General features: G+C 35.4%; 1 protein-coding gene across 3 annotated transcripts in view; it reads left to right on the top strand.

Moving 5' to 3' along the window:
• TBC1D5 (TBC1 domain family member 5) overlaps positions 1 to 21,926 on the top strand; it is a 370,590-nt gene that overhangs the window by 283,354 nt on the left and 65,310 nt on the right. For all 3 annotated transcript variants that reach the window (XM_065752695.1, XM_065752698.1, XM_065752696.1), the window contains 2 exons: positions 10,237 to 10,379; positions 16,204 to 16,310. In XM_065752695.1, coding sequence (XP_065608767.1) covers positions 10,237 to 10,379; positions 16,204 to 16,310 — 250 coding nt within the window. The remainder of the gene's footprint in view (positions 1 to 10,236; positions 10,380 to 16,203; positions 16,311 to 21,926) is intronic.

Genomic DNA, 21,926 nt, shown 5'->3' on the forward strand with positions numbered 1-21,926 from the left:
AGAGGTATGACAGCAGGAAAAAATGCTTGTTTTTTCTCAGTGCATGTATCAACATGTAGTTGACTGGTCACTAAAACTGGCAGATTGATGATGATGAATCCCTTTGTTGAATATACGAAGGCATTTAGCTAGGCTAATAGATTGAAATGGACTGCTGCATGTATGGCCTCTGAACAGCTTCTTAATTTAGTTTTAGAGCATACAATAGATATTATATTGTATTCAGTGATGGTATAAATTTTCACTCCTCATTTCAAAAAATAAATAAATTTCTTCTCTGCAGTGGAAAGCCACCAAGAGATTTAGAAATGTTCTGTGCTTAATTATAAAGAGATCTGCAGAAGTAAGTCCTCAATTCTGGTAGTAGGTAAGAATTTTGTCAATTTTAGGTATATTTTTAACTCTCAAAGGGAAAGTGTCTCTGAAGTGTATCTTACACTGCGATGAGAAGAATAAAAACCCAAATTCTCTCTGCATTGAGGGCTGCTATGGAAGTGATCTGGTCACTGAAGGCTTCAACTAGTAACTAGTATAGTTACTTCATCTATAGAGTTGCTGTAAAGCTGGGTGCACCAGTCATTCATGGGAAATACCCAAACAAAATTCTGCATGCACATAGATTATTTAAATATATAGAATTAGAAAGAAAAAAATACCCTTGTGTATTGATAAACTGGTGGTGGTCAGAGGTATGTTGCCTTGTTAGCTTGAATACAACATCTTTCATAGGCAGATAGCTTCCGAAGAATTAAAAGAAATTTTATCTCGTAAAAGTATTATTGTAATTTTTATTTATCATAACAGAAAAAAAAGTTTGTTATAACATTGCAATGCAGAGTTACAGAAAGATGATTCAGTTGTAGATGTCATTTTTAATGGACAAAAAGGCATTTTATTTAATACTCTCAGAGGTAGAATATGACAACAGAAATTTGATAATATTTTATCACTACTTTCTTGTTTACTTTAAAGTTATTAAAAAAATTCTCACTCTTCCTCGTATGTTAAAATAGACAGCTTTTAGATGACATCTTTTTCAAGCAGATTTTACAAATACTAGTCTAGGAGATGTAACATGGATCAATGAAAGATTGTAGGATTCCAATTCTAAAGAGAGATCATACAAAAGGATTTGTGTATCTTTTAAAGCTACTGCATGCATCTTGAATCAATGGATAAAGCTATTAGCAAATTTATTTTATCATCTTAAGAACTGTGCTTCAATTACAACACTGAGAGTTGTTTTTCTAATATAATTTCTCCACTTTAAAACCAAATTTAATCATTGCTGTTTAAAGATGGAAAACTTGGGGGTTGGAGTTCCTAATTGCTAATAGCTGATATCAGTAGGAACTTCACTAATTTAGAAGTGCCTCTTTTGTTTCAATTGCTTTATTGCAGCAAATAGTGTTTAAAATCATTCACCTGTAATTATTTTTGTTAAAAAAAGAAAATGTTTTTGCTACTCTGCAGTGATTCTCCAAACAAATTGTACGTGTCATCATTATTTAGTGCTGTAGGTTTGAATTACACAGACACAAGAGCAGTAAGGATTCAGTAGGCACATCTTCACGTTCTTGTATTCTTCTCTTCTGAGTGCATATTAGTCATTAAATTATGTCTTTATCAGAGGTGAAGTCCCAGAGTCCTTGCACTTAATACTTTGCCATCGACTTCAAAAAGGTTTTTTTTATTGAAGATTGTAACACTCTCCTTCTGTCTTTCTACTCTATCACCATAACTTTATCATTCTACATCTTGCTTTTTACGTATGGATATTGTCATTTTACAGAAATACATCAGTATTCTCTAGTGTCTTTCCACTGAGTAAAAGCACAGGTTAACCCAGATAATTTTTAAATGAATCATATTATAGCAACTGAATCCTTAGTGTTCTTGCCACAGTATTCTGCCCAATATTTGAAAAATGGGTGAGTAACCTTGGTCTTTGTTGTCAACTTGGCAACAAACTTGACCAAAAAGCTTGACACATCTAGTTCTTATGTCTTTTTAAAAAATTAATAATGGCAGAAACTATTATTATTATGGTCACTCTTGCTGCAGATATCTACTGGAGTAGAACACTTTTATTCATTGTCCACAGTAATGACTGGTCAGTAAATTGTTATGTCCCAGTAACTTCATGTGATGTCTTTAGTGATAATACAAGCACAGGTGTGCATGTGAAATACTGAAATTGTTTTACACTGTGTTTAGGAGAAAAGGAAAAGAAACTAAACAATGTTCTCTCCACCTACTGCAAAGAGTTTTGTTAAACGCTGCCTTCAGTGCAAATCATCCATTTTTCTCTGAAAAAAAAATGGAAAACTTGCTTCTGGTTTTTCTTTTCACATGCAAGTTCGTAGCTCTGTTTCTGAAGGTTTTAGTGTTACAGAAAGCCCATTGCAGAATTCTCTATGATCCTAATCAAAACATTTTAAAATCAGTTAAGAAGCTAATGAGAGAGGGTATTCTTATTCTTCTATTCCATAGAGATGCTATGTGGTAGTATCTAAAAACAAAATAGCCTCTTAATATGTGGAAAGAAGTGTCTGTAACCTAACCAATACCAAAAGGGAGCTAAGACTGATAGAGGTCAGAACTGATGATGGAAGCAGTCATTGTGTTCTTAAAATGTGTTATTGCATAATTATCGTTAACAAATAAATTTAGGTGCAAGCTTTTCCAGAAATTGACCATTGTACATTTGATGTGGGAACCATCAACAAAACCTGAAAATAAAACTACCTCTTTGGAACAAATTTGAATATGCAAAGAGACTAGAAGTGTCCTAAAAAGTCAAAAGAAAGCTCACCATTTAAAAAGAGCAGGAGAACCATTTTATATATAAGCTAAAGGCTTCTTTGAGTCAGTCATATTTACTGGAGCTTTACACCAAGATCAGTCAAGTACTTTTCAAAATCAGGACAGCAACTGAAGATTTTAGAGTTCATTATTCTGAATTCCTACTTTTATCAAAAACAATCTCTGATCCAAATGCATTATGCATATATATATATGCATTATATATTCAGAATTTCAGAATAGCATACAGCAAAGATTCAAGTGTGGAAAATAACCAGATATCTTGATTTCTCCAATGAGAAACTAAAAATTGTGGGATTTCTATATTTGCTTATGGAGTCACTGGGGCACAGCAGGGAGGAGGTGGCTGCTTGTGGCAATCTTTTGGTGTGTATTTTAGATGTATTTTTGCTGTATGGTTTTGTATATTGCTTGTCTAACTCTGCTCAGGATAATACTGAAAATAATTGTAATAGAGTGTGGAAGAACTAATGTACAGGAAGAGCAGTGCTATTGGCATAATTCTTACTATGACTTTTTTTTTTAGTATTAATCCTTTAGATTTATAATGTTTCCGTTTACTCAGTTACCACTGAATAGTTGTAAAGTAGGAATGTTCAGAAGTTTAAAATCTGCAATAGATTTTAGTGAGTTCTGTCACTGATATTTTTCTTTGTAAAAAATGCTTACTTTAAGCAAGTTCCTTCTCACTGAGGCACCGCTGGAGAATAACATGACAGGAGAAACATACACTTTGGAATGGCTGTGTGAAGGAGCAAAATGTTCTTGTCAGCATTAAGTGGATCCTCATAGGCTTGGATGAAGAAACTCTCAAATGCAGAACAGCAAAATGGGACTGTCTCCATTCATAATGGTACAACAGGCTGGGACTGCCTCTAAAAGGAAAACCATTGCACGAACATGTAGGGAGATTCACAGCTCTATCAGGGGCACCACAATGACAGGTACCATCCTGGAGGTGGCTGCAGGTTGGCAGCTGCTCTATTTGACAGCAGCAGTCAAGGAAAGTCTGCAGCCCCGGGCAGCGCTGTTGACAAAACAGATCACCTAAAGTTAGCACTAGAACAGAAATCTACCCTACACAGGCTAATAGGTTCAATATTTTTAACAGAATTTATTCCTAACAGTTTTAACCATTACTGCTTAAAGATCAAATGGCATATTTTTCATTGAGTACATTCCTGTAAGTGAGTGTGTTACAATTGTTCTGACCTAAGACAGCAGTAAGGGCTTTTGCCAACAAGAGCAAATCACGATGAGTAGAGGGAGGGAGATCATTCTTAGTATCTCTCTTTTTTAAAGGAAAAAGCTTCTTTAATAAGGACATGCTTAGTGTCTTCCAAAAACGAATTTTTCTTAAATGCAGGACTCAGTTATCTTTGCTAATAGCATGAAAGAAACGAAATTGGAAAGAATCAAAGTAACAATTCATTGCTCATGTCAAGTAAAGGAGTTTAATTTAAAGAATGTGCTAGTCTTTGTTTGATGAAGTAATTTATATAAATTCATTGCAGGATATGTAGAACAGCAGGAATTTTCAGTAGGACAAATCAAAAGTATTTTCTGCAGTGGAAAGAAGGCACTGAAGTATTCTATGTATAATATTCTTGCTCTTCACTGAGCTTACATTTGATTAGATTTATATTAACAAGGAGTTGCTTATTATCATTATTATTTCATTTTAAATATTTTCTGATAGAAAAACCTGTGATAGAGATTGAAACTCGTAATATTGGAAATATCTAGTTTTATTTCTACCTGTTCTGGCTTCAATACATTTAGATTTAACACATGAGAAACTTCTTAAAATGCATGATCTGATGAGTTTCTGACATAACTTCTTATACCTGTGTTTTGGCTATACTGGGATTTTGCTGATAGAAGTCTGAATTTTAGCAGGGCTTTATTTTAGAACTGTCACTTTGCAGCACTTAGTATTTCTTCATTTCTTGTAATCTGGGCTCATTAAGAGCTTTCCATGTACCATGATCAGTACTACCCTTCCAATAAGAACTCTTGTAGAGTTGTTAAAAACTAACAAACAAAAAATGCCTCCTTTGCTGTTTTGTTGTATTGTTCAAAGGTTTTATTAATCTTTTTTAGGACATTCCATACAACATCCCTGAATAGTATAAAACCACAGGAGTCTTAATAAAAACAAGATTTATTAGGAAAGAAGACAGATTGCTGGAGCACTGAACGCTGTAACAGGTCTAGGATGAAGATTTTCTAAAACTTGTCTTGGTTGGTCCCCTATATGACTTTAAAAGAGAGGAAACCACCTGGCATCCTCTAAATTTCGCCCTTTATTGAACTTACCCATCTCCCCTTGGGCTGTCATAGGTGACCAGCAAACCAGGGACTATTTCTGGGATCAGATGACCTCTGTTGAGGGTGCTTTGCTGTGCATTTGCAGCTGTGGTTGCTGTTCTCATCTATACAAGCACTCCCAGCCCCACAGCAGCAGCAGAGGCCCTGTGTCAGGAGGTGGGAAGCCTGCTGCTAACACAGCCCACCCAGCATCCCACATAGGAGTCCTCAGGTGGGAAATGCAAATGTCTGACCACAAACTGCAGGCACTGGCTCTGCTCAGAGTAGTACTCACTGCTTGGTGCTGAACTGTTAAATTCTTGATTCTCCATAGATCTTTACATCCTTTTGATCATGTTAGGCAAACGTTGCTCCTTGTTCTTTTTCCATATCTTATTTTTATAAAAGCAGATCACAGCTGAAGTCTGTGCTGCTACCCTTTCTCCTAAATTATTGACCATGACTTTACATAGTAAATTGCAATGGCTACAAATGTTTGCTTGAACATAATTCATGGCAGAACTTAAAGAGACCGAGCATACATGGAATTTTCTCAGTCAGTAAACAACTGATGTTAATTTTGGCATTTCTCAGCTTCTAAGTGCTTAGTTTTGATAAGATAGTGTTCTTTTCAATACTTGATCCATTTAATTAATTTTCTTATTTAAAGAAAGCAGTGAAACTTGTACTGAAAATGAAGACATCCTGCAATGTCCTACTGACTCTCTCCAGGGCAGGCAATTGAAACAGGATTGCAGCATCCTCCTCCAGCACAGCAATAGCAGAGGACAGCACTGCAGGGGGACAGCATGCACCAATGCAATTTCCTACACAGGGCACTGGGGTGCAGAGTGAGGTGAATTCTGCACAGGGATGGCAAATGTGTCAGTAATGAGGTCTAGGAAGAGAGAGAGCAATCTCTTTGAAAACTTGCATTCTACTGAGCTTGGATCAACCACAGTCATCAAATTTGGGCTTTTTTTTTTTTTTTTAATTTGCACAGCAAAAGGAAATACCTGAGATCTAATTACTTTCACCTTATATCTTAACAAACTGGTTGGGGAAAAAAATAGCAATGGCAGAATTATTTTTTTACCTTGTTCTAATGAAAAGTATCAATGAATTTAAAAAATCAAGCTGTGAGCAGAGGCTTGAGGTGGGAGTTGTACTGAAGACTAAATTGAACGAAAACATAACTGGCTGAAAACACTCTTACAGTAGAAGTTTTTAGGCAACTTACTGAAAATTCATGGGTTCTGCATAGAATCATTCACAAATAGCAGCAGAATGAATGAGGAGCAGCTGCAGTGTGCACTCCATGTCCCAGGCCGTGCCTAGCATCTCCTGACGTGGTGGTTTATTAGACTCCTACTGATTTTCTGGTACTGTTTTGTCCTTATAAACACTCCTAAGCTCTGTGCAGTGCCTTGTGTGGAACCATTACTTAGGCTTATTTATTTACTTTTCTTAAGAATTCTCTACCCTCCAAAAAGAGAGAAGATAACCAGCTACATACATGCAGCAGTAAAGCTGTCTTTAGTTAAAATAAGTTAATTTTATCAGTGCTTGGAGAGTAGTCTGATAAGTCTCTGTCAATATGGTTGTAGTTTTAGTTAAAACTGGTAAGGCTGGATCATTGCCTTGTTTAATGGCTTTACTAGAGCACAGTTTTCTCCTGCTTTCTCTGTATGTAGGGTCATTAATGAATCATTATCTATTGCCAGCAATTACTGATGTCTTGAGAATATTGTTTTAATTATATTGAAATTAAAAGTAGAAGATACAGTTACATATGCTACAATGTAGGTGGTAGTACATTGGTATATTATGGCTTTAAAGAATCTGTGTTTTTTGCAGATTTTAATGGCTAAGGGTGCCTGATAAAATATGAATTATTGTACGATAGCATGCAATAAAAGATATACTGTTGTGAGCCTCACAGTCTGCAGGTGTAACAGATGTAAGGCAAGATTAACAGGACAGAACAATAATTAAACCACAGACAGCCATCTCAAAAGAAAAAAAAAAAAGGATTTTCATGTCTAATGCAATTATTAAATGTTTCTGAAATTCTCTGCAAATATTTGTAAAAGCAATAGAAATTATGAACTTATGAAATGTATTCACTTGAAAGGCAGCTTTTCAGAATGGACACTTACTGTAAGGAATTAAGAACCTTTTTTTGGAATATAAAACCTGCCTGAAGTCCTGTGACAGCGCGGTTCATAGGCAGTACAGTCCTTGGTTTATTGATGCTATGAGCTAAACACTGCTAAAGAAAAAAAAGATAGCAATTAGTACATATGCATTTAGAACAGTATGAGTTGCATACTCCCTTTAGGACAGGAGCATTCAAATAATTAACGATAATATTATGGTTGCAAAAGGAAGTCCAGTTGTTCTTCAGCAGCCTACATCTGTGAAACATGATACCTCTGGGGACTGAGAATTAATTTTCCCAGGAGAAAGTGTAAAAGCAGGAGAAAAAAAGGAATGACTTCTGCTTGAGCAGAATAAACCTGCATCTACAAACGATTAACACTGCATAATGAAGTAGTAAAGAAGCAAAAGAGATTTCTAATAAAAGACTAATAACAAATCCCATTACACCATGGTGTATTTTTTCCCTTGAAGTGTATTAGACTGTTAGCAAAGCTTCTGCATGAGATCTGGGTAGTTGCAGGGCAAAGTCAGCTCGAATGCTTCGAGCTTAGCTGAAATTCCATTCCTAACAGTTTGTTTAACATTAAAGTTGTGGTTTTACAGGTGGGAGGGGTTGTTAATGCAAGTAATAGGCTTCACACAGAGTTTGGGTAATGTTTGTGTCGCCATAGGATAATAGTCTCCTGTGGGCTAGACACCATAGGGTAACGTGCTGCTATGTGGTAAAATCCTGTAGCTAGAGCAGACATGGTATTAAATGTACACAAGTCACTCCAAAAGTAATGCCTCCTATTTATTCCCATGAAAACTACAGCAGACACAAAGAGCACAATAACACCATTTCATAAAGCTAATTCTCAGCTACAAAATACTACTTTTCAATACAGTCACTACCATTTGCAGTACATTTTCACCAGCAATAGACAAGAGCCTGCATGTCATCCTTTGTAAAAATCTGCACCAGCAGAGGTGACCTGCTGTTGCCACTGCAGAAACACACCACCCAGTGCTTCACTGCACTCACATCCACTGTTTAATCTGAATAAACATTCAGCAAGCCTCAGTGAATGTCAATGGGTGCCATTTTTTCTGCACAGAGGAATTCAGTTCCCCACCTCTGCTTCGTATACACTTCCATGTCAGGCGCCATTCTATCTGAGTGCCCCTCTGCTGCCATCTATTGCACAGCAACAAAACATAAGGGAATATTGGCGGGAACATTCAACCTCTATTGCCATACCACCCACATCCTCTGATGTCATGGGCCAACATAATTAAATAGGACACATTACTTTCAGAGCTGCCCTCCTAGTAGATAAGCTTTTTTATTAATAGGTCTTCTGACCTTCCTGCAGCCTGAAAATATGTCCTTCTAGGAAAGGGGTTTGAGAGGCAAATACCAGAGTATGGGTTTTGTCAGCTAATATTGCTGCCATTATAATTACTATGCTAAAAGAAGTTACAAGACCTTAGAACATAAATGTTTGATGTAGAGATAATAAGAATTAGATGAGACATTTTTGAAATCACTGATTTTTGCTTTTAAAGGGGAATATTCTTTCAGGGAATAATATTCTATGCGGTGATCTTCATATCTGTAACATGGGCATTTTTATGGGTTACATATACAGTTCCTGTGGCGGAGCGTACAATAATTGGAATGAACAAAGCCTCAATTAACAAAACAGAAGCTTTCTGTTTCTGTTGTAAGAGAGTACAGATCGTCACTCACCTGACATGGTGAAATTCATTTGTGCAGCAGTGAATTTATATTACTGGAATCAGAAAAAATAAACCCACAGATTCCTTAAAACGGTGAATTCTGGTACGAAAGTGGTTAAACACAAATCCTTAGAAGTGAAACTAATCTTGATGAAATTTCTGGTTGCCTTTTTAGAAAGTTTCATGAATTTTACAGAATGACTCAATTTGCTTAGCAGAAATCTCAATCTTTTTTTGTCACTGAATAAACAGATTCTGCATGCGTAATAATTTGCATATCCCAGCTATAAATGTAATTCATTATTTTTAAGTCCATTTTGTAATGCTTATAGTAGGATTGTTATGCTAACTCTTCTTCAGCTTTTACAATTGCAACCCTAGATAATTCTTGCTAGCTAGAAGGATACCAAAGTAGTGGTTCTTTTAAGGGTTGGGAAAGAGAAGTGCCTGTCTCAAGGTCAGCAAGTAGGTGAGTGTAAGGTCCAGAACCAGGAATGAGAAAGCTTGAGAAATTTTCTACCACATCTCAATCTTCCAGTCTCAAGCAAATGTTGCCTTAATAAGATAGATTTTCACCTTTTTTCTATGTATGAAAACAGCAGAGAGATGATCAGGAGTTAATGGTGTAGTCTACTTGCAGATTATCACTAAATCTGGTAAAGATTAAAATGATGTTTATTCAAAAAAGAATCCTTAGCATATTTTCCATGGAGCTGCAAACACTGTTTTCTAAAACAGAGAGGAAGGCTCTTCACAGCAAGTGTAGCATGATCCATTTTCACTGCTGTTTGTCATCTGCCTTCAACTGGCTCTCACTTGCCAGGGCTTTTCAGGGCTTTTATAAACCACTGGCTTCACCCAGCTTCCCTGTTCCAGGCCATTCTTGCATAACATGATCTCACCTCCATCTTTAATGAGTGTCACATCAATTGCTCAAAAGTACGGTACGTAGGATTGGTATGATCTTTCCTTTCAGGTTAACCTATGTGATAGTAATCAGTAAAACCACTACAGTCAGTAATGTATTGCTTCCCTTAGTGTAGATACAATATCATTTCCAAAACAATTAGGTGAGTAATGCTTATAGAAGTGCATAATTTGCAAAATCTGCTGGTAAAATATTTTAGATTGTAGTTGATCCTGTGGTATATACACTGCCTTCCTGATATTTGTCAAAACGAAAGGATGCAACTCACGTCTTCTCCTTTTTTTCAGGCGGTGGGTAAGGCTCCTCTTCGGACGTGAATTCCCACTCCAGGACCTTCTTGTTGTCTGGGATGCTCTATTTGCTGACAGTATCACCCTGAATTTAGTTGACTACATTTTTGTAGCCATGTTGTTATATATTAGAGATGCCTGTGAGTACCACTTACCTCATTATCTTTTTAAGAATGCCAACCTATTTTTCCCAGAAGAAGAGGGCTCAAGAAATGCTAAATTTCATTGTGATTTTTTAACAAACTGAAAATCCTTTCAGATGCGATGAGAGGAGCCATTTGTTTTCAGATGCAGTCTGCTGTATTTACGAAACAAATTGTATCTGAGAGTTAAATGCAGGTTTCTTTTCTGAGTAGTTCTGTGTTTTTCTATGGAGTTGCAGTCTGTTTATGTGGGAAGTGACTCAGGTATGTATAGAGCTCCACCTTCTGACAAAGCTGATGAATTGAGTAAAGCCACTGATGCTGGAAATGCATCTTTTGCTGTTCTGTGAAAATGCATAAGACAGTGACTCATAATTTTCCAAGTTATATCTTAAAGGAAATGTCCATGCAAAGATGAGTAACAATTACAAAATACATGTATTCTATGCAAGAGTGGTGTCATTAAAAAACTGATGATTTCATTTTATTCTGTTTCATTATGCATGAAATTATGTGCTAAGGTAAATGCGCTTGCTGCTGATGAGCAAAAAATACACAAAGTTGGGTCAAAGGAAAATCCCAAAAATGTCACTAGTTTATATAACTGTGAATAAGAGGAAGAAGATATAAAGTATTATTTAAAAGATTTTTATTTTTGCCCCATCATATTCTGCAGAAAATTCTATATATGAGTTTACCACAGCAAAGTGTGTGTTTTGCAGTCAGATGCGTGTCTGTCATTAAATATATGAATTCTTTAGCATGCTGTTCAGTGTTAATTATATACAATCTGTAAGTTTTAGCTTCTAACAAGGTCACATATTTGACACAATTTTGTATTCTAGGACACAAAGTTTTCAGCTTCTGTGGATCCTATTTTAGGGCCCAATCTTGAAAATATAACTCGCATATACTTTACACAAAGTGTCATTTCATTGCCTGCCATAGGACTTCATGTGGTTGGTTGTTTGTTTTTTTTTTGCTTTTTAATAAACATTTAGCATATAGAGCTGCCTTACATTTGTCTCAAAGATGTGGATGTTTAATTCAGCACAGAGATTTCAAAACAAGTGATTCTACTTCAGGATTATCTAATTCCAAATCATGGTCTGAAATTTCAGTCTGGTTTATGCAGTAAACCAAAATAATCTTTAAAATTTTGTTTTAGATATATGATGCAGATCCATGTAAAAGTATTTCTTAATATCAGCATTCTATTTTTTGCCATCATTTCTTTCTAAAAAAACTCTAGAAATATATTTGTAAGCACTCTCTCTCTTAGGGGAGAGAAGATTGTTTTGGAGTTGTTTTATTTTGCTCTGTCATGTTCACACAGAAGTATCGATATGAAGTAACTGGAAAAGTGAACTAAAAATGTATTACAGGCATTTGTATGAAATCAGTATCCCTTTTTTCTCTGGAATCCCAGCTTTAACAAATAAAGTAGTAAGTAGCTTTAACATTGAGTACATTTGCTTGGCTGGTAGACAAAGACATCTCATCAGGACAGCTGATATTAAGTACATTTCTTTCCATAGTTGGCCTTAATCAGTTAATCTATGCTTGATAGGATGGGGAAACAAAATATCCCATCAGAAGTACTGTAAAGATGAGTATATTGTTAACTTCAAAATCAGAGATTTCTTGGTTTTATAAAAGACAGCTTTTCTTATCTATCTGTAAAAGATATTTTTTTCCATTTTCCCTCCTATTTATATTGTTAGTATTTGACATTTTTAAAAACATTTTCAAATAAGTTTCTTAAAACTTCTGTTCATTTGCTGAAAAGAAATGTTAGCTCAAAATCCTCCGTAATATTAATCATCTATAAATAAACCATCTGGAAACTCTCCATTAAAACAATGAAAATAATTAGTCCTAAGAAATTACATTACAAGAAATACCAAACTTAAGCAATAATAATACTATATTACTGAAAGCATTTGAGAGTTTAAAAGTGATGCAGACCCTTTTGTACCAGCACATTTGGGACTGGGGAAGGAGTAGCTGGTTCAGGAATTGCTGGATCTTTTTTGGTTTTCATATCATATTGTCATGGACATGGTTTTAAGAAAGTAGCTTATCTGCTTTTCTTTTTTTAATTCTATTACACAAATTATGTATTATTTAATGAATGGAACATTTTGATTGCTAGATTACTGTGCATACACAAAACATAGTTGAAATGACTTGATCGTTTTAAAGACTGCCGATACGTAGTGATGTATACAGCCATTCTTTTAAACGGCTCCGTTCAGTTTAACATCTGTATCCATGCAGACCTTTATTCTTGCAGTGATAATCCTCACAAACAAAGTCTACAGTCGTGTACCAAAGTATCAGTGAGTTTTAATAAATGATTTTCTGGTATTCTTTGAAAAAAAAAGTCATGGGAAAAAATACCCTTTTGTTTAAAAATCTTTCAAATCTGAACCATGTGTCACTGATTTTTCACTGATATGAACATGAGCAGTTGTTTGTGAAATCATAATGGAAGGGAGGGCTCAGTGCAAAGAAAGTGTATGTATGTATCTTGTACACTTAACTTCTCTTCAAAAAGGATAAAAAGGAACACACCTGGAAGGCCTGTCTACTTTTTGTGTGTTATTTGCTATTATCACACAGGGATCTAATTTTGACTAATGAGTGTTTGAATAAGTATACTTCTATAAGATCCCATTTGATAAGATAACTAGTTATGAGCATTATTAGCATATATTTTTCTTACCTAAAAGCACCCTGAATATTTTAAGAGAAATAAAGGAGCTTCTTCTTAGAGGAGCTGATTTGTTATTTTTGTTATAGTGCAAGATGTTCGCATAATCTATGTTTAACTCAATTTAGGGCTACTAAATAGGACATAGCAATGCATGAAGCAGCAGGGGAAATAGTCACGCCATTCCTAGGTTAGAAAGTCATCTTCATACAGGATTGGCAGCATCAAACATGAAACTCTGAACAAATGACAGGTGGCACGAAATTAGGACTTGATTGAGGACAGGTACAGTTAGTTTTCTGCCTTTTTTACTGGTGCTTGCATCCAAGAATGGTTCTTGGACCAATAGAGAAAAATCAGTCTCATCTAAAGCAGAAGAGAGAAAGCAACTTCATGTTCCTCTGGGCACTACATAACAAGTATTAATCAAAAGGCAGTAAGGTTGATTTCTCTATCAGAGTTTCTCTGCTGCATTCCCTAGAGAGAGCAATCTCATTCTTCTTTGGCAAAGTGATAACTTTTTTTTTTGCAGTATGAGTTGGATCCAGATGGGACTCTTGCAAAGGTGAAGGAGTGAAGGACATGCACAGAGAGGCAAGCATCAAGCCTGTATAACAAAGCAGTGGATGGTCTTTCACTCTTGTGCAGTAGCACCATCCAGCTACTACTGAGACAGGAGAAGTTGGTATTGCAGAGTCTTCTTCCAGAAACTTCATCCTGGGTTTCATTCTTAGAAATCCTGTAAACTCTTCATTTACAGAAAGGAGGGCTTGGGTGTTTTTTTTTTATCTGTTATTTTCTGCATCATTTTAAGAAAGTTGCCACTTGCTTAGATATTATCAAACATTTTGTCCTTAAAAGCCAAAGATTACTCACTCTTGAAACAAAGAAACATACCAAGAGATATTTCACCAAATTCATCCCTTTAACCCAGAATTCTCCAGCAAATAGAACACTGGCAGCAATGTTATCTTCTGTAATAATTTCTACATGAAAAAGGGAGAGCTGAATGTCTGAGAAAGTCACAACAGATAAAACAAATATAAAAGTTAGAAGGCCTTCCTCGTTAAAGTCTGAGGCTTTAAAACATATCTGTGATGGCAAGGATTCATTTTAATATTCAGCTTCTAAGGAGAATAGCAGACTACGGTCGTGACTCAAAAATTTTATTTTTTTTAATTGTTCAGTTTTCTCTATTCTACATTTCAAAAAATTAATTAGAATAAGTGCCTTCTGGTTGAAAACACCAGTTTTTGTCAGGGTTCAAGTCTGCACCATTAAAAGAAAATAGATTTTTTAATATTTACTTTTCTCTGTATTGGTGAGACAGCAAATAACTCTTACAGGAGAAATAAAGGAAGAATAATTTTAATCAATTTTCCATTGCAAAAAAGAACACATACTGATATGCTCAAAACAGGAATGTGTTGGTTTTAATACCTATCATTTATAGAACACATAATTTGCTATCCATTGTCAGTATTTTTATTTGCTTTGGTAAAAAGGTATAATCATAACCGCAGTACAGTATCTGAAATTTGATTTACATGTGGGAATTGGATTGGTTATGTAATATACGGTGCTGGTATTATGCTCCTCTGAAAGATCTCTGACTGAGACCATTGTGTTGTGTTCATTATGCCAGCTCTGTGACTTCAAGAAGAAAAAAACTGGTACCTGAATATGAACAAGAAAAACAAAGGATCGGAAAAAAACAGGCAGAACAGATAAAGAATGAGTAGGATAAGTGAGTGCTTTACAAATGAAAGCAGATGTATGAAATTACAAGCTGTCGGATCAGCAACGGAAATGAAGATGATAAAGTGGTTCCCTACACAGATTATAATTATTCATTTTGCCCAGTCCTGCATCTTTCCCCCATAATCCTCTTGTTGAAGGGGGAAAGGTACAGGAGGATATGAGGCTTATTCACATGAAAGAAAAATAAATGTAAAGCATTTAAATCTCTCTGTCCACAGAACAATCATATTTTTTGTCTTTTATTGATTCAAAATAAGTCTGTGTTTGCAAAGATCGTTTATGGTATAGAAGCCTGATGAGAGGTATTTTTTGTTACAACTAAAGTTCTCAGAATAGTAGTTTGTTAAAAAATTTCATTATAATTATTAGCGTTTGAGTCTGTCTTTATGCTGCACAGTGCTAGCATCAGTAACAGGCATTGCTTTGACAGCTGTGGCAGATGGATTGCCTGGATTTAGATGGTGCAAAAGAAATGAAGTAGTTTACACAGACCTGCCTGAAAAGATGTCTTTAATAATTGCACTCATAATGAGATTGATTTGGAAAAAAAAAAAAAGGAAGAAAGAAAGAAACAGAAGATGACACTGACAAGCAAAGGACCGTATAGAATATACTTACATAGGTTCAGAAAAAATCAGCTGCACAAAAGTTTCCAAATAAGTAAAAAATTCTACTAAAGTTAACGGTGTATTTTCATTCTAGGTATTTCTGAAATGCAAATCTAACCTTTTCTCTTTGTACTTAACATTCCATATAAAGTTTTTTGATTTACTAGAAAACAAGGGTTGTTTACCTCAGTTTATATTTGCATATGAATGTGTGTTTACATGTGTGAGTGCATTTATCTGTCTATGTACATAAGAATATGATAAAAGATATTTCAGCAAAGAATTGTCAGAATGGGGAAAAGTTATCATAAAAGCAGGAATGGAAGTACAGTTTATCTCACAGATTAATACTTTTAGATATAATGTCCACAGTGAGTGACTGAAAAGCCAGTGTCCACTTTCATTTTTTTACCTCTAGTGACAGTATTTCCCCCATCTCCACTGGCTCTGGCTGAGTTTCAGTGCACACGTCACATCTAAACTTAGGCATCTAAACCTGGAACTGAATCCTAATATAAATGTCTATGGAAATAAAGTTAGTGGTAGGTTTAAGATTGATCCTAATGATAATGGATCAAGCGTAGACAAATGACTTGATAATAGTGTATTGTCGTTTAGTTTGAGCACTGCTTGAGTTCTGAGAGTCTTCATGTGGGAAAAGGCAGCAACATCTGAACTGTGATGAACTTGCAGGAACTAGCATAGTAATATTTCCCTTTTTTCTCCTTCATTGTAGTGATATCAAGTAATTATCAGACCTGTTTGGGACTTCTGATGCATTACCCACCCATTGGAGATGTTCACTCCCTTATCCTAAGAGCACTTTTCCTTCGAGATCCAAAGGTGAGAGGCTGGATTTGTAAGCACGGGAAATGAGTCTCTGTAATAGAATGTTCTAAATGCCATGACATTAATAGCAACTTACATTTTGATGGGTAGACTGTAGTTTCAAGTTTCTTCTTCCTTGACAAGCTGAAGAAAGGGACTGATAACCAGGAATGGAAAAAAGTTTCTTTACTCTTAGAAGAATTCTGTCCTATTAATGCACTAAACTTCTCCAGAAGCTCAGGTAAGCGCCGATTGGTATTTTGCACAGAAATAATTCATTGTAAAGTACACTATTGAGGTTAACTAGTATTTTATATACTAAACTTAGTAACGGCCTTGTGATTTCATCTGTAAAACCTTTTTCTTGAGATGTCTGCAGATGAATCACTGTTAATCCTCAAAACACTACCCACGTACGATATATTTTGATGACTTTCAATTAAAAATGAGAATCTACTGTTACAACCTGAAAAGATGCACAGAAATAAACATATAAATAAAGTTTGTGATGCACTTAACTATATTAAAAAATGCAATAATTTCTTGCTCATCTAGAAGGGCATGTGTATATATATCATTATCACACACACTGTATGCACAATATAGTAGATAAAGTATTTGAGTCGGAGCTGCATTTGATATTCTTTTCAGTATTCAGATTTTTGGCAGACAGCAGAATTTGTGCAACTGGTTTTGAACTGTCTTTGAGTGTGTCCTATTAGTAGGCTGCCAGTGGAAAGTCTGATTTCCCTCGTCTCTTGATTCAAGTCACCTTTGAAAGTGGAAAAATTCAGCACTTCTGCACTCTGACTGTCTTCTGCAAAATTTCATTCAATACCAGTGTTTACACTTTCGTGGATTAAGAAAAAAAATTGTCTCTTTGTTTCTGTATCAGTTTTTTGCAGAAATCAGCTTTCTTTACAGCTGCTTTCTTTACAGCTGTTTTCTTCATTCCTCTCGGGCACAAAGATTTCTTTCATGACGAGAAGTATATCATCTTTTAAGTGTGTAAGAAAGTTTGTAATGTTAGATCTCAAGAATTTTTCTTAAGATTTAGGCAGCAGTCTGTGAAATCAAACTGTACTCTATGAACAAAACAAGATAGAACTATTTTTTAGAGGGAAGACGTAGAGGGAGGGAAATTGTGCTGAGATATCAAGCTCAGTCCATATGTAATCTATTGTTTAACAAAGGGATATGTTAAAAGAAAGAAAAATTGCTGATTATTCAGCTGTCTTCCAAAGCATCCTAGGCAGTATACAAGCTATACAACCATCAAAACTGACCAAAATAAACAGCCAGCGTCCTATGAAAGAAGCTTGATCACTGTTCTGTTTCTCACTCTCTTGTCTGAAGCAGAGTGAAGTTGTCAGGCTCATAAGGCCTCGCTGTCCTAATAATTCACATTCTCAGATGCACCTGAAATCCCTTTCAGAGTAATGATGGATTTAGGACATTATTGTGTCTTTCAGGTAGTTCTTCCTTCAGTCACATGAATAAGCCCTTAACACTCTTTCCTGCAAAGACTGCTAGCTCTTTTGTCAGTCTGAGTATGGTCCTCCTTTTTGAGCTGTACTTTGCTGTTTGGGATATACTCTAAAGGTTAGAAAGCTAGGATTTCCACAGAATAGAGAGCCCGAAGGGCTGCTTCTCATTTTACACTGGGTTTTTGGGTTGAGACTATATTAACAAGCTTAGACTTCTTGTAGTAGTAAAGGAAGTTGTTCTGTTCAAAAGGATTTCTCTAAAAGAAAAATTACCTCCTGTTCAGAAAAAGAAGTGTATTTCCAATGCAGTAAAATAAGTACCTGTTTTTTTGTTTGTTTGTTTGTTTTTGTTTTTGTTGTTGTTTTCTGTCTTTTTCTAGATGTAATTTAAAAGATTTCATTTGTGTTTCTCTAAGCATACATTATTTCAACTTAACATATCTCTGAAATGGGAGTCTGCCTACTGTGACTTGTTATTCTGTGTGGTCCAAGACCTACTTATAAGCATTTTTCCAGTCTGTCAAAATTTTTCATAAGAGAAAATGAAAGAGAAGACTCAACAAGACATCATGGGTGTTGTAGGAGTCTAAATCAGTGTACAGATAATGTACCAGTATAAGTGGGAAAATTAAAATGCCATTTTTTTTGCTCTCTGCATAAAGATAATTCAGTTTGCTTTTATTCCCTGAGCAGATAAAAGTAGATTGGAAGAGAAGACAAGGAGATTTTAGTCAGTAGTGTAACTTGTAAGCAATGATTAGCAAATCCATTGCTTAATGATTTTTCTTCCTCCTTTGATGTTTTCCTGTGCATTTCTCTGTTACCAACTTCTAACTTCTAATGGGAAATTACATTTAGTTCAATGCAATTTCCATCTCTTGAGCCAGAGCTGAATTGTTCTGTATTGCATTTCTTCCAGGATTTTGCTTGGTTTTTAGTGTGTGATGTGGGATATTGCTGCATGGTCCAGTGGCTTATTTCATTATTTGTTGAAAATAACAAGTATGTTTAGTGTCATCCCAAATATCTGAGACAAGTTTGCTCTCTGCCCCTTGGAGCTTTGATTTGCAGCTGGGCAAGAAATACAGTAGAGAAATCATGGATAGGTGCAAACAGTAATCTGCCTTTTAAGAGTTTGCTAATAATGTTATATTTGGGATTGTTTCTGCAGATGGATAAATGGCAAATAATCTCACTGAGGGGAAGATGTGGGTGTCAGGACTAAGAGAGTTTGATGACATGAACGTAGAACTGATAGGTTCTTGAGAAGTAATTCTCTCATAAGTTCTGAAGTAGTTCATATGGACCTGATATGGCCTTCCCATCCATAACTTCTGATTCTGGAGATAATCAGAGTTTGCTCCTCTGATACCATCCATTATTCTACTTCTCTTTCCTTCATCTGTCATAACAGATAACTTCACTTTACTTATTTGCCTTGTAGATAATCAGGAAAGGCAAACTTTGGCTTGACGGACCCATCGTTTTTTGTTTGCTGTATTTCACTGCAGTCCTCACTAGGAGAACAACCTAAATATCAAAAGAAAACTAGACTATTTTTTTTTCTTCCAGATGAACAAATAACATTTTCTGACCTTCTGTGGAATCAAACTTCAGCAGAAATCTTAGCATCATCCTGTAATAACAGTAGTACAAAAAGTCATTTGTACTTGCCCTTACAGCAGCTGTTTACATCAGTGGACTTAGTGGACCCTGGTTGGCAGTTGGGATGGGAGGACATTTTCAGTTCTACATCTCCGATATATGCTAGTGCCATTGAAGAGAAATACAGAATTCTGTAATAGCTGGAAACAATTAAACACGCCTGTCTCTGAAAGGTGGGCTGAAAGATACTGATTTTATAGCTTTGAGTATGGATCAATGTAAAACAATTGTATTTAATCTCAGTTAATGAAAGCCTCAAATCAGCATTGTTGTCTCTGCATAGGGCGATACTGTTAAACTGCTTAGCAGAGTATTTGCTTCACATCTCTGCTCTTTGAGCAGGTTATTACCCCAATTATTGATACAAAAGTTAGTTCTGTGAAAGTCCTTTCAAATCTTTAAGTAGAGCTCCTCTTGAGAGAATGGGATTTTGTAAGTATGTTCATGTGAAATGAGAAAACAAAGCAAGGTTTTTTCTGAAGGTGTGTATCTGTGTGTTTAATATTCCATGATATTTTTTTTCTATTTTTTCTCTTATCTAAACCATTGAGTACTGTTAATTTTCAAATCAAAATCTGCAAAATTAAGAAGCAGATATACAGAGATAGGGCAGTAGAAAAATATAAAGTGATTAAAAAACATAGTTCTAACTAAAGTTGTTCAAATAAAAAAAAATTAAAAAACCCAATTAGAAACAAAAGTCATAGAAAATGTGAACATATTGTGTTCCTTAAATAACCAGATGTTCCTTCCTTCCTGAAGGCAGCCAGGGCTAGGAATAAAAGGTTTAAAACTATTGTTTTAAGTTAACTGTGAATTTTGCAAATCTGTTTTCACCCTTTAGCAAATAAAATTCTAATACAGCAACATAAGCAAAGTAATTTTCATCTTTGGGTGTGCTTATTTCTGTGTTGTTCTGTGTTGAAGTGTTAACCTTATCACAATGACTTATTACAAATCTAAAGCGCTACATAGAGTATTTCCATTTCACATTGCATACTAAGAGCCTGACAACCATCCTTTGTCTGGAAGTGTACTGTATTCTTTATATTTTGTCAAGTATGTTTGCTTTCAGATATTTTAACATGGTGAATTACACTGTCAAACAAGCTAGTTAGGAGTTTTATTCAACGGAGGCACTGCTCATCATAAGCCATTGATTTTAAAAAAAGAAAGGGGGTATACTTGGCCAATGAAAATTAGTGTTACTTATGCTAATAATATTATCATTACAGCTGCTGCTATTTTTTCAACATTGTATTTTAAGGTATTTGCTGACATTGAAAATGGTGATATAAATTTTACAGACTGTTAAATTCTAAGTAAATCCATAATGAAGTGTACGTGACATTTAAAATAAGTTGTATTACCTCATCATAACTGAAGTTACAGGGACTGACAGAAATCTTAAGCAATAATATATGGTCATGATCACTCCTGTAATGATCAGCGAGAGAAATTTACATTCCAATTTTTAACACTTTCCAGAATCTGAGTAATAAATGACAAGGGGGAAACCTATTACTGAAATTCTGAACTGAACTCTTTCTTTGTACATGAATTTTCAGCTGAATTTTCTTCTTAAGTAGCTGCCACCGTCTCAGAGTATTCTCCAAGCTAGTTTCATGTGCCTGAAAGGCTGTTGAGTTTCACTTTCTTCTTCTTCAGATGGATCCTTTTCTATACACTCATTAACTGAGGTGCTGCTGCAGAGCTGCAACTGGCCTTTGAAAGCTGCCGTTATGTCAGTGTTGTTAGTTTCGCTGTTTGTGGCAGGAGAAAAACAGGTTTGGGGTTGTTTTGTTTGTTTGTTAGCATTGTGTATGCAATCTGGCATTAATTACCTCTCTTTAATGACCAGATTTCAGCCAATCAGAAGTTAGAATCTGGCAGTGTTTGGACATTAGCAGCTCATTAATTCGTACCGACTCAAGAAGGTACTGCGTGGAGGTGGTTAGTCCATTTTGTTAGAAAAGTACCAAAAGAAGGAGGGAGAGCTGAACAAATGGTTTATTTTCCCTTTTTTCTTTATTTATTTTCAATCATGAAGAATGAGACTTATTTTTCAGGAGTTTCACAACAGTACCTCAGGAGTTTAAGGAGTTTTAGTCAACCTGGAATGATGAGTATCTCAAAGCATTATGAGGTGCTGATAAGAGTAGGGTCACCCGTGCTTTAAAGGAAAGTCACTTTCACAGGGGCTATGACTGGTAAAGGAAATGAGGTGTTCCAGTACAGCTAAGTACGTCTCTTCATTTGGGAGGAGAAAATTAGGAGAAACAGACAAATGCATTTTCTTTTAGTGATTCAGTGGCATTACACAGTGAACTTCTGTTACCCTTAATGTCTGAAAGATTAAGGTCTTGGATGTTTAATAGATAGATCTTAATGAAAATGTGTCAGGATCTGGTTTTACAACCACATTATATTCCTTGTAGTGAACCTAAGTGTTTTGATGGTCTTATTTCCCAGTTTGGAG

The sequence above is a fragment of the Cyrtonyx montezumae genome, unplaced genomic scaffold (genome assembly GCF_038088225.1).
Source record: "Cyrtonyx montezumae isolate F1298 unplaced genomic scaffold, pur_monq_1.0 scaffold_8, whole genome shotgun sequence".
NCBI lineage: Eukaryota > Metazoa > Chordata > Aves > Galliformes > Odontophoridae > Cyrtonyx > Cyrtonyx montezumae.